We start from the raw sequence: 13,862 nt of genomic DNA, 5'->3' as shown, positions 1-13,862 counted from the left end.
TTTATATGAAAACTCTACTAACGCAAATAACTGTTTGAAATCCCTCTTCTAATAAATAAATAATTTTTCTTGGCAAAAACTTATTTACGAAAATCGGTTGTTCCGGATTTTTATGATAAACATTTTAACTCTATTTATGTAAAATCGCACTTATGTTTTACAATACATTAAATTTTCTAGCTAAAACGTTACAAAATCTAAGTAGCGTCAATATGAAGGAAAACAACTTCCTAACACCAAAATATGGTATGAAAATCTGTACACAAGGCTATGGTACATTTAATTTTAATACAAGACCATCCCAAAAATTTAATTAGCCGTATTAGATTTATATATATATATATATATATATATATATATATATATATATATATATATATATATATATATATATATATATATATATATATATATATATATATATATATATATATATATATATATAAACATCCGGAACAATCTATTATAGATACTTAAAACCATAGGCGTAGCCGGGAGGGTTTGGGGTACCTGAGATGAACTCCTATTGAAAAATCAGAGCAGGAAGGACTAGTCCTCCCGTAGTGCTCTGGCAAGAAACTTAGCCGTCCGGCGTAGTGCCTCATAGCTACCATACAAGTCTAGTGACTGCACAGGCAAGTCCCCCCTTAGCTCGCGGAGCTGGGGACACTCGTACAAGACATGCGACACTGTTTCGACGCTCTCTCCACAGTGACGGCATCGGGAGTCAAAGTTAGTGCGGAACCGGGCAAAGTATGCCCCAATAGGACAATGTTCCGTCCTGCACTGCGCAACTATTGACTGCTCTGACCTCCTCAGTCGCCACCATGGATCGTCGCGATCTGGGTGACGCATGCGCTGCCAGACACCACGTGCTCTGTCGGATTCCTCCCAGGACTTTAACCACTTCTCATCAATGAGTGCTCGGATTTGTGCCGTTGCTTGTAAGTACGTGCTTGGTGCTTCGAGGTGTGTGGCTGCCATTGCACCCTCCCTTGCGAGGGCGTCTGCCGTTTCATTGCCCCTCACGCCGCAATGTGAAGGCGCCCACTGCATATAAACGACAGCTCCAATAGCTCGGCGGATGTTATCTGCGGCGCCGATTGCCTCTTCTATTACGGGCGACCCTCCCCCGCCGCCACCCATAACTAGGAGACTGGAGCGAGAGTCAGTGACCAACACCACCGTAGTGGCGCTAGTCTCGCGTTGGAGCATTCGGGCCCTAATGGCCTCGAACGCCCTAGTTATCCCTGTAAGTTCGGCATCCATGGAGCATGCAGCGTAGCCGCATGGACCAGAGAGCCTATCTGGTTCAGTCCGGTCGGGGTAGACAATAAGGGCCCCATACCCCGATCTATCGGGGTCCCTCATTACCGACCCATCGGTATAACAAAATATGGCATCTGATGGGTAGGATTTTATAGTTATGGATGCCAAGTTTTGGAGAATGGCAGGTGTTAATCGCCTCTTGGTGGCTCCCTCTTGCCCTAACAGGGACAGGTTTATTTGTGGGGCCGGCAATCTCCTCCACGGAGGGCACGTACTGATTCTCCTAATAGGGATTCTATCAGTGGAGAGTCCAGCTGAATTTGACAAATTGGCCGCTATATGTAGGAACGATCGCATTTTAATGCGGTTCCTCTCTCTCCACTGTCGCACTAAAATTGAGGTGGGTAGCCTAGAGTCGCCCCTTTTGTAGCGCTCGTAGGCCGTAAGTACTGCCCTCTCCCTCCTAAGATGTAAGGGTGCCACGTTTGTAAAGATTTCAGCAGCGTTTGTTGGGCTTGTCCTAAAGGTGCCACAAATGAACCGTAGAGCCTGTGCTTGTACCCGGTCGAGTGATTCGAGGGCAGTTTTACTAGCGTATACTTGAACTGTATAGCTGTATTCAATTTGTGATCTGACTGCCCCTAGATACAATGTGCGTAGCATGTCAGCTTTGGCACCCCACTTTGTGCTGGCCAGCTTTCTTAATAACGCTAACTTCTCCGAGGCTTTTCGTTCAACTTCCTGGACGTGCTGGAGCATTGACAGTTTTCTATCCAGGGTCACCCCTAGATATTTTGGCGTATTTTCACGCTGGAGTCGCAGCCCACCGGGTTTGGGGTACAGAATAATGCACTGTAGATACCTCAGAATATGCATTTTTTTGTTTAAATACCGGAAATAATGATTGGCGTCGAGACTCCGCCCAAAACCCCGCTAGGGGAGCTCTCAGCGCTCCCCCAAACCCCTTACTTGGCAAGGGCAGGGTGTCTACAATCTTTCCACTAACTCCAGGGTACAATAAACGTCTTCCAAAAGAATGAAGGGTTAGAATATAATAACGATTAACTACGTACACACACGTAGTTAACACAACCACACACATATGTATATATATTTATATATATAGCGAGGGAGGGCAGACCCCCCCCCAAAAAAAAAAAAATCCTGGCTACGCCCATGCTTAGAACTATTTCGTTGTTTTGGAAGGAAAATTAAAGGTTAAAATAAAATCAGATTTTCAATAGGTTTTTAAAAAAATTAACATGACGGACTGACAGACTGACAGACAAAACGCATAAAAAATGCGGCTTTTATAATAAGACTTGTCGTCGCGTCCGACGATTAATGAGGAGTGCAGTATTTCCGTTGGCTACGCAGTCCCAGCTGTGACCTACATATTTTGCCATTTCCAGAGCAAGCATGACCATTGTCCGCCGGTGGTCGATTAAGATTTTCTTTTCGCCGTCTGCTCTGTCTTCGGCAGCGGCTTTTCTTTTCTCAAATGTGTATCCCGCGGCCTTTGTGAGGGACCTAATGCTTTCTCTTTCTAAGGCCGCATACAACCAGGTGCTCTCTTCTATGTCAGCTAAGGCAGGTTGACGCCTAAGCTGGTCTTTGAAAGCGTTTCCGTGTGGCACCTCTGTTACGTCGACCAACTTTGAGCTCACCAAAAAAGATTGCCTTTGGTATACGTTCGTCTCCCACACGGCATACGTACTCTTCCCAGCATAACTGTCGGGCCATAAGAAGTCCCTCTATATTGTCCATACCGACGTTCGAGGACATCGCTGTTTGTAGTGCGGTCTTGCCACCGTATGTCCATGATGGAGCGCAAGCATCTTTGGTGAAAGCGTTCAAGTAGTCTTAGTTGCTTTCTGTATAGTTTGAGTTTTGAGTTTAGGCACATCGGCACAATTTAGGCCATGTCGTGCCCGTAATCCTTTAAGGATCACTCCCCCTTTACATAACAAGGGCTAACTTCTATGCAGTTAAATCATTAAAAACAAGGTCTATTCACAGTTAAAGGTAGTAAAAATTTAAATAATTTGGTAAAAATCTTATGTAAATATTATATGTTCACAGTTCAAAAATCAGATCTTCGTAGACAACCCCACCTCCCGGACAAAGCCTAGTACCTTCCAAGGGTCGACATTGTCGAATAGTTTTTTCAAGGTGTGTGTTTCAAAAAATTTCTCCCTGACATCCTGGTATCTGGGGCAATCAATGAGGATATGTTCCACGGTGAGGTGAGAGTCACAGTACTCACAAAGTGGGGGCTCCTCTCTCTTCAGCACAAAAGAGTGCGTGGTGTAGGTGTGACCAATCCTAAGTCTGGACATGGTCGTGCTACCACGCCTTGTCAGACCCTTAGATGTGGGCCGCCACCTGACATCCGCCACAATCTGCCTGAGTTTATTGAGAGTCTCAGCCTCCCATCGGTCCTGCCACTCTCGATAGGTGGCAGAGGCAATACTTTGTCTCAGGTCAGAGCAGGGAATTTGGGTTCCTGAGACCGCATGATTTAGGGCTCTCTTTGCTTCTCTGTCTGCGGCTTCGTTTCCCTCAATGCCATCATTGGAGGGGACCCAGATGAAGGTGACATCACTATGGTCGGCTAATATTTGGTCCAACAGCTTCAGGCTCTTATGTACCAATGGAATGTCAGTCCTCATCCGCCCCAAAGCTTGCAATGCAGATTTGGAGTCGGAGCAAATTATAAATTTCCTCCTTTCTGATGCTTTGACGGCCATAAGTGCAAGCGATATTGCATGCGATTCGGCCGTAAAGATGGAGCAGCCATCGGGGAGTCTACGGGAGATTGTTTTTTTCAGAAAGGAGCAGGCACTCGCGACATTTCCATTCATTTTGGATCCGTCTGTGTAGATGCTGCCACAATCTCCGTAGCTCTCCTGCAGTTCCCTAAAGTGGACTTGTAGTATGCTTTTTGGGTCTGTATTTTCTTTTTTTGAAATTAAGGAGGGATAAATTTAATTTGGGTTTATTAATTAGCCAAGGAGGATTCTGAGGGGTTTCTATTTAGAGATTTGGTCAATGGGTGGGGTTAAATTTTGGATGGGTTCTCTCATTCAAAGGCCCAACGGCTGTATGACGTTAGGCTTTCGATTGTATAATTCTACCTTAAATATGGAGTCGAAAGCAGGGTTCGTGGGGATAAATTTTAGATTGACTATATATTGCATTGCAAGCTTTTTCATTCTTATATCCATGGGGAGTTCTCCAGCCTCCACATATATAGCAGCAGCAAGGTATCTCTGTCAGCTCCCCAGTCCGTATGGCTGAGTACTCTAAGTATGTTTAATGACTTTTGGCATTTCTTCTTAAGTTCCTTAATGTGGGGGAGAAAATTAAATTTGGAATCTAGGATGAGGCCTAAAAATTTTGTAGTTTTCAAGACAGGGATCTTCTCTTTGTGTATAAATAGTTCAGGGTCTGGGTGGAGTCCCCTTAAATTACAAAAATGCATACTAACTGTTTTGGAGTCCGAAAATTTAAAACCGTTATCGTTTGCCCAATTTTGAATTTTGTTTAAACATAACTGTAATTTTCTTTCTAAGGTGTTCATGTTTTTCCCATAAGTAAAAATGACAAAGTCATCAACATACAAAGAGCACTCTATGCCAGGGGACAGAGCATTTATGATGCTGTTTATTTTAATGTTGAACAGGGTGACTGACAGAATGCTGCCCTAGGGTACACCCGTTTCCTGGTCATAAGTGTCAGAAGCGGAGTTGCCCACTCGAACCTGAAATTTTCGGTCCTTCAGGAATTCCCCCACAAAGCGGGGAAGGTGTCCCTTAAGCCCCATAAGCTCCAGGTCACGTAGAATGCCATGTTTCCAGGTTGTGTCATATGCCTTTTCTATATCAAAGAATACAGCTACTAGATGTTCTCTTCTGAGTAATGCATTTCTAATATAAGCTTCCAGCCTTACCAGGTGGTCAGTTGTTGTCCGCCCCTGCCGGAATCCTCATTCTTTCCATGGTTTTGCAGATGCAGCTTGTTAGTGCTATTGGTCGGGTCAGTGCCGTCTCTTCCCGGTTTAGGTATCGGTATAACTGTGGCTTTCCTCCAGCTGTTTGGGAAAGCGCCTGTTTGCTACACACAGTTATAGACCCCTAGCAGGACTGTCAATGAGGTTTCGGGAAGGTGCTTGAGGAACAGGTAATGGATTTCATCTTCTCCAGGCGCTGTGTAATGTGACTTGTCCAGCGAATCCCTCAGTTCTTCAAGCCAGAACGGTTTGTTGTAGTCTTCATTGTTCTCTGACCTGAAATCAATGGGGTGTCTTTCCTCCCTGGTTTTGACTTTTTGGAACTTTGGCATGTAGTGTGCAGTGGATTGTCGCGTAGTTATCCTAACTCTGTTTTTTATTTCCTCTACTCGTAGTACTTGTACGGGGCGAGAGTGCCTTGTATGTTTGTTTTGAATTGTTGTTGCTACGTCACAAAGTCCGGTGACATCTATTTGTCATTCTTTGTCATGAGGCAGTTCACCGTCTGACTTTGGTTGGAACGGACGGTGTGTTGGTCCGTAAAAGGTTATAGTCTGTACTAGTTTCTCGGACTTATTATTCAGTAGGATTTTTTTGGACCCCTGTTTAGGGTAGTTATTCGTTTGTGATATCTCTTATTGTATGTTGTATGAGGTTGTCACTATTTCTAGTTTTAGAGTAGAAGTTAAGTTTTGTGTTTATTTCTTTTATATGTTGTCAGTGTTGGAGTTCTATATACTGAGCTCGATTCTGTGCGAGTGTGGGCGTCGCTTGCCGTCTCAGAAATATATATTACAGTTTTCAGTGTCATTGTCAAATTGGCGATCATCTGAGGTCTAACTTTACTATTACCGAGGTTGGCAGTTTTGTGACGCCAGTCGGTCAGAGTCTGGTGGACTATGAAACTAGGGTGACAAGTTGATAGCAGTAGCAAAGGTGCTTAAATTAATATTTAATATATATATTGTCTATTTATCATCTTCATTGTACATTTACGTATATCAGTTTCATACAATTAAATTCATTTAATTTTTGTTATTTAAACAATTCACATAGTTGGTTACTCTATGTATGACTGTGTGAGTAATGTCTTGTCAGGTGGAACCCCGGGACCTTAATTGTATACAGCTATTCCTAAACCTGACAGATGACTTTTCTGCTATTGAGGATTAAGGCAGTCGGCTATTTCTCTGGGGGACTTGACAGTTCGTCCTTGGTTTTTCAAATGCCCTATTGCATTTGATTCTTTCCCTTTGATTCGCCTTACTGCCTTCCAAACCACTCTAGCAGAAGTTTTGGCATCCAGACTGCTGACAAAACTTCTCCAGGAATTCCTTTTGGCTGACCGTATGATTTGTCTAGCCTTTGCTCTAGCTATCCTGAATAGCTTTAGGTTTTCCTGGGAAGAATTCTTTATAAATGCAGCCAGTCGTTTTTTCCTATCGCCAATAGCACTTTTGCAAGCTGTATCAAACCATGGTTTGCTAGGCCGTTTAGGATTTGCGGAGGTTATGGGGACAGCTTTCCGGGCAATGTCAAGTAGCTGGGTTCTGTTCATCGAGATTTTCTGTGATATCCTCGGAGCATCTTTTTTTGGAATTGTTCCCAATCGGGTTTATTCAGTTTCCACCGCTGAGGTCGTCCCAATGAGGGAAGATTGTTAGTAATGATGATTGGGAAGTGATCACTTCCCCGTAGATCATTGCTAACTTACCATTTAAAGTCGTCCAGAAGTCCAGGGAAGCATACGGTGAGGTCAATGCATGTGAGAGATCCAGTTCCTGGGTGCAGGTAGGTCGGTGATGCATCATTAAGTTTGCATAAATCATGTTGGAGGAAGATATCCTCCAGCATACGACCTCTTGTGTCGGTATTGTTGGATCCCCACATGGTGTTATGGGCATTGAAATCCCCAAGGATTATATAAGGCCGGGGGAGTTGTTTCAATAGATCCTCCATGTCTATTGGGTTTAATGGAGCGTCTGGTGGTAGATACAGGCTGCAGCAAGTGATAACCTTGTGAAGGGTTATCCTAGCTGCTACGGCATGTAGTGTGGTCTGTAGTTCTACCCTCTCATGGGGGATGCTGTCCTTCACAAGGATACAGACTCCACCTAATGCTCTCTCTGCATCCTCAACATTCTTGCTGTAAGCACTGTAGCTTCGGAAACTGATGCTATCTTTTAGAAATGTTTCCTGTAAGATGAAAGCTACAGGACTCTCAGAGTCCATCAGTAGCTGTATTTCCTCATAATTGGCCTAGAGGCCTCTTCAATTCCACTGTACAATTCTGGAATCGTTGGCTTATCCAAATGACCTACTTGGAGCTATTTGTCCTTAGGAGGCCCCCGGAGGGGTTTCCCTTTATTCCAGTGACCTTGGTATTTTTATTCTTGGGTTTGAACGGAGAGGAGGACAACCCCCTTTTGGGGAAAGTCTTTCTCTCTGGAGAAGGGAGATCCCTCTGGTTAAAGCGGAGGTTATTTCCTCGTCTCTCACCTCAGGCATCCTCTCCGCTTTGATTTCTTCCCTTTAGGGAGTTGGTCAACCTCTAATTCGGTAGAGGTTGGGGTGTCTGGTTGGGTTCTCTGAGGAGAACCTGTGTCAGACATGATGTCTCCGGGTTCTCCAAGAGTGTTGGTTTTTGACATGCTGCTCACTCTCCATGCTCTCATCAGCGAGCACAGAGAACCTGTTCTTTAGCATGACAACAGGGCTTTCTTGTCTCTTCGGAGGTGTGTTCTTTGGCGGTGTTTTCTTCTGAGTTGGAGAAGGAGGAGGGGGTGGTGGGGTCAATGTGTCCGTCTGTGTGGCTATGAATCTTCCTGTCTTAGTTACAGCCTGCGCGTAGGTCTTTGTCAAGCCGAATAGGCCCTTGGGTAGGGCCAATACAGCCGATTTCGCCTGGCTGAAGGTACATCCATTTCTTGCCTTGTACTCCTGCACGGCAACCTCCTGTTTCTACACAGGACAGTCCTTGGAGTGGCCAGCGTGACAATGTGGGCATTTGTCCCTTGTCCTCATGACCCTCTCCAGCACATCTGACACACATAGTGTTCCTCTTGCAGACTGCCGCGCCGCGTCCATAACCTGGCACTTGAAGCACCTTATGGGGTTAGGTATGTAGGGCCTCACTGGAACTCGTAGATATCCTGCCTTCACATACTCTGGCGGTGTCCTAGTTCCGAATGTGAGGATAATAGTGGCGGTTTTGACCTCCTCACCATCCCTGCGCCTGGTAATGCGCCGGGCATGGGTGACTCCTTCAATGCCCTCCACTATTTCCTTCTCGGAACATTCCAGCAGGTCTCTGGAGCTGATAACACCTCTGCTGGTGTTCAAACTCTTGTGTGGCATGACTTCCACTTGGAGATCACAGATTCTTCTGCTTCGAAGGAGCCCACCAGAGTGTACCCCTTACTATCGACTTCTACAAGAAGTTCTGATGATTTGTGCAGCTTAGATACACTCTTGTGTATTGTGATTTAAGCCCCTTGTAGATGAAAAATGGGCTCATCTTTGTCAGTCTTTTCCCCTCCTCTGTGCACCTGACCACCAAAAATGATGGCCAGGTAGTACAGCTTTTTGTGGCCTCCTCCTTTTTTGCCTCAATACGCCATCTCTTGCCCAGACATAAATCTGGGACAAGTAGTTTATTGGTTTTTTTTTATCCATATATATTCGTGTTAGTTCGGCACCTGTGCTCCCCACCCGCCATCGAGTCCAACAAGTGGACGGGCCATTCGAATGTCCAGAATGAGCCCGCCAGGGCTACACAGGTGCTATACTCAGTCAGCTGCTGCATCGGACATGTGTCCGATACAGCAGCTCCCTGAGTGACCCTCCAGCCACCGCCCTCCTGGTAGCTAGGCATGACCAGCTGGTTGCATCAATAGTCTGGGCAGTTGAACGGCGCCAGTAAAAGTGTTTAATTAATGTACATTGTACATTTATAAAGTGTGCATGTTATTAATGTTTTTTGTTTGGTGTAATGCACAAATTGTAAGACAAATTTCCATACGGACAATAAAGATTATTATTATTATGTTAGAAATGAACGAGTAGTCATTCTCTGGCGCTGCCAGGGTCGAGTTTCGCTAAAAAAAATTATTATTATTATTATTATTATTATTATAAAGTGATTCCTAGTTCCAGAATAAAGGCTTTGTATTTATATTGTAGTAATCTCAGTTTTGAATTTATACTTAACATTTGTATCTCCGCCATCACAATATTGTTTGAGTGTTCAGTAAATTGTTTAAAAGGAAAGAACTATGTTATTGTCTAAGTATCTTTTGTCAGTTCGTGTGTCGTTCTAGCTTAATAAACACTTTCTCTGCATTGTTGCTTTTTAACTCTTATCACTAAAAAAGAACTAAGCAATGAGGTAAGCACAGCATTCAAAATGTTTTTCATGCTTCTCTAAATCAAAGGGACTGGAAAGAAGCTTTTACCTTCGATAAATCCCAAAACAATGTGAAAATTAAAAGTCTATCGCTGGGTCAATTGTATAGGTCATTCAAGATTAGACACGTTGACAAATTTGTGATTCAAATTTGTGTAATTTAGAAGATTCAAACTACGTTTTAAACATCACTACCAACCTCTATAGCATCCTCAAGAACATGGCCTCTAAGAGCAAACTTATTGTCAACATCTAGATGTCTCATTTTGACAAAACCAATAATGCCAGCTTTTTCTACACACGAATGAGCCTTAAAAGAAAATACACATGTATTCATGACAATCATATAAATAAATAAATAACTAAAAAGTATATATATATATATATATATACTTTATACACAAAAATTAATTAATTGTTAGATAACTATAAAAGGAGTGTCGATTTTATTTTAGAATTTCGTATATATATATACATATATATATATATATATATACTTTATACACAAAAATTAATTAATTGTTAGATAACTGTAAAAGGAGTGTCGATTTTATTTTAGAATTTCGTTGTTTATTACAACTTGTCTAAAGTTCAATTTTGCAACAATGTGGTCTTAAATAAATTACAATGATTTTTTTTTTTTGCTTTTTGGATTTCAAACTTGAAAACTTATCAATAAAAGTTAAAGTCTATTTTAAATCTTTCTAACCTTTAATTTATTTAAAAAATCATTTTTCACATGATGTCGCGTATACGCAGATGGTAAGAAACAGTTGAAGGTTTTGTTAAATTATTCAGAGACATTCTTTACGGTCTTTAAGACATATGAATCATGACCTTTCAATTTTTAGTAGTTTCTTCAAGAAAAATGTTGCTGCATTTAGATTTCTTCTCAATTATGGTATTCCTGTTGAAATATTGTCTTTTGGAGAATCATCAAACACGCTAATAATTTTGAAACTGAAATCTTGGTCACTTGTTGAAATAAATACTTTTTGGTTTATCTTCTACATCTAGGATTGCTAGATAGTATGAGTAGAGGCTCAGCATAAAAAATTGATTAATGAACATAAAGGCTCGGAGGCTGAGTTGTAAAACGTTTGGCTTCCGAACCGGGGTCCCGGGTTCGAAGTCTGGTGAAGGCTGGTGATTTTAAATTTCGGGATCTTTAGTAAAGGCGGTTGGTCGTTGTGCTGCCTACATAACACCCTGCTCGTTAACCATTGGTCATAGAAACAGATGACCATTTCCTTTATCTTGGCTAGAGCTTCGTTTACAGTCAACTTCTGAAATTACATCATCGTCTTTAGACATCTCAATTGTCACTTAGTTACTTTCCAATTCAACGGAATTTAGATTCATGGCACGTGATAATTTAAAAAAAATATTTTATTCCTGAAGAATATCGTCATTTGATAAACAGTGATTATTGGTTGGCATCCTTGTATTACGAAGCTAGTTAGTAGCTACTACTTCAATAGATTCTATAAAATCTGCCTCATAGATCGCAAAGTCTGAAAAGGGAACTTACTAACTGGATAATGTGGCATATTGTGATTGCTCGCCTGACATATTCTTCTTATTTTGTTTTTTTTAAGAGAAACGAGTTCACTTCATTTGCATTTGTAGCCGGATACCTTTATTGTCCAATCCAGATAAATATACTTCATACGTCTTTTAGTATTCCAATTTTAGACTTCATTTTTGTCCCCTATTAAATTAAGTTTTTGTTGATCTAAAGCTTTTGACATGGTCAGCAGAAGTGGCCTTTTCAAACTCCTGAGGAAAATAGGTTGCCCTCCCAAACTACTGAAGTTCATTGAGTGTTTTCACGAGGAAACTAAATATACTGTCAAATTTAATGGTGCCCAATCAGCACCTTTTGAGGTTTGCAGTGGTGTCAAGCAGGGATGTGTGCTCGCACATAATCTGTTTGGCATATTCTTCTCCTGTCTACTGCATCATGCGTACAACGACATAAACGAAGGTGTGTTTCTCCATACAAGATCCTCTGGAAAACTATTTAATGTATCAAGGCTGCGGGCAAAAACCAAGGTTAGGCAGCTACTCATCAGGGAACTCCTGTATGCTGATGATGCAGCTATTGTGGCTGATTCTGATATTCAGCTACAATCCCTGGTTGACAAACTATCTGCTGCTTGCCAGAAGTTCGGCTTAAACATCAGTCAAAGCAAGACTAAGATACTTGTCCAAAACACAAACACTGCACCTCAAGTAAGCATTAATGGCCAACCACTAGAAATTGTTGATAACTTTTGTTACCTTGGCTCCATCATATCCAACAACATTCTACTGGATAATGATATTAACAACAGGATAGCCAAGGCAATGGCCACCATGTCACGGCTGCAGAAAAGAGTCTGGGACAACATTTTGCTGACTAGCAGTACTAAAGCCCTAGTCTACCGGACCTGTGTGTTGAGCACCTTGCTGTACGGAAGTAAAACATGGTCAACCTACTCATGGCAGGAAAAAAAGGTGAATGTTTTCCACCTCCGATGCCTAAGGCGGATCTTTAAAATAAGGTGGCAAGATAAGATAACCAATGAGGAAGTGCTACAAAGAGCAGGGTGCCAGGACATCCGCTCTGTAATCAGCAGCAGACGCCTTGGCTGGCTTGGCCACGTTCGTAGAATGCCAGTAGGTCGACTTCCACAGGACATCCTGTACGGCGATCTAATAGAAGGCAGGAGAGCCGCTGGTCGCCCACTTTTACGTTATACGGATGTATGCAAACGCGACATGAAGCTCTTCAAAATCGACACTGGCAACTGGGAAGAGGTGGCACTGGACAGATCCACATGGAGAGATAGCATAAAGGAAGGGTCACAGATTGCAGATGTCATATACAACAGAAGCAGAAAGAAGGCGCCTGGTGATTATATATGCGCAGCTGTGTATCAAGGATTGACCTCTTTAGTCACACAAGAAGTTGCAAAGGGAAAAGGTCGTCTCTCGAGACGTAAAATGCCACAGATTAAATTAAGTACAACTTTCTATTTCATTTCTATAAAATTGGATGAAAGTAGTAGAATCAAAAGCAACAATTTTTTCTATTAAGTGACTAATTCCTTCTAGTTAATAAGCCTGTTATAGAACCATTCTTTAGACTATTGGCGTACTTTTTCTTTTAGCTATGGATAATTTCCTACGCAAATCATGTGAAATAGGCACATGTCAAGAATCTCATAAAATATTGAACTCTATATCATTCGACTGACTCATTGAAACATTTCCTTTATCTTGGCTAGAGCTTCGTTTACAGTCAACTTCTGAAATTACATCATCGTCTTTAGACATCTCAATTGTCACTTAGTTACTTTCCAATTCTACGGAATTTAGATTCATGGCACGTGATATTTTTAAAAAAATCTTTTATTCCTGAAGAATATCGTCATTTGATAAACAGTGATTATTGGTTGGCATCATTGTATTACGAAGCTAGTTAGTAGCTACTACTTCAATAGATTCTATAAAATAGATTCAATAAAATTATTTTTTAAAATCAAAGCAGTGTTCATACAGCTGGTATGCGGCCGACAGTAAACATTCACGTTTGTTATATAAAGGATGATTAAATATTTTAGACGATTTGATAAAATCTTATAAAATATTAAAATAAGTTTAGCCGAAATTTAAATAAAAATGTACTTTGATATATTTATAAATTGCGAATAACATGTTCCAATATTTAGCCACTGACACTTCTTTAAAATTGTTAGACTCGTTGGTGAAGGAGCAGACTGGTTGGTAAGGGTGAACTTTCATAGTCACGACAAATTAATTAATTAATTGATAAAGCACTATATATATATATATATATATATATATATATATATATATATATATATATATATATATATATATATATATATATATATATATATATATATTGTTGTAAACTTGTTTTCACACCCGACTTAAGTTTTGTTTTCCCACGTGAAAACTTTTTGCGTTGTGTTTTAGCTTGGAGGAAAACTGACATGAGGGGTGTGTTGATGTGTTAATGGAGGAGTTGAGTTTGGATTTCTTGATTGAGGATTGTTTTTTTTCTATTGTGTTAGTGAATCGGGATATGTAAATTCGATTTGAAGATTGTGACATTATTTCTTTTGATCGGGGATATTAATTGATCATAGTTGGATTGTGCTTCTG

At 41.3% G+C, this 13,862-nt stretch overlaps 1 protein-coding gene across 1 annotated transcript in view; it reads right to left on the bottom strand.

Moving 5' to 3' along the window:
* LOC106074500 (aromatic-L-amino-acid decarboxylase-like) overlaps window positions 1-13,862 on the bottom strand; it is a 198,292-nt gene that overhangs the window by 95,859 nt on the left and 88,571 nt on the right. The window contains exon 7 of the mRNA XM_056007390.1: window positions 9,886-9,996. Within this exon, the coding sequence (XP_055863365.1) occupies window positions 9,886-9,996 (111 nt within the window). The remainder of the gene's footprint in view (window positions 1-9,885; window positions 9,997-13,862) is intronic.

This window comes from Biomphalaria glabrata, chromosome 13 (assembly GCF_947242115.1).
Source record: "Biomphalaria glabrata chromosome 13, xgBioGlab47.1, whole genome shotgun sequence".
Taxonomy (NCBI): Eukaryota; Metazoa; Mollusca; class Gastropoda; family Planorbidae; genus Biomphalaria; species Biomphalaria glabrata.
Note: the sequence above shows the minus strand (reverse complement) of the source record. Positions and strands in the feature narration are given on the sequence as shown.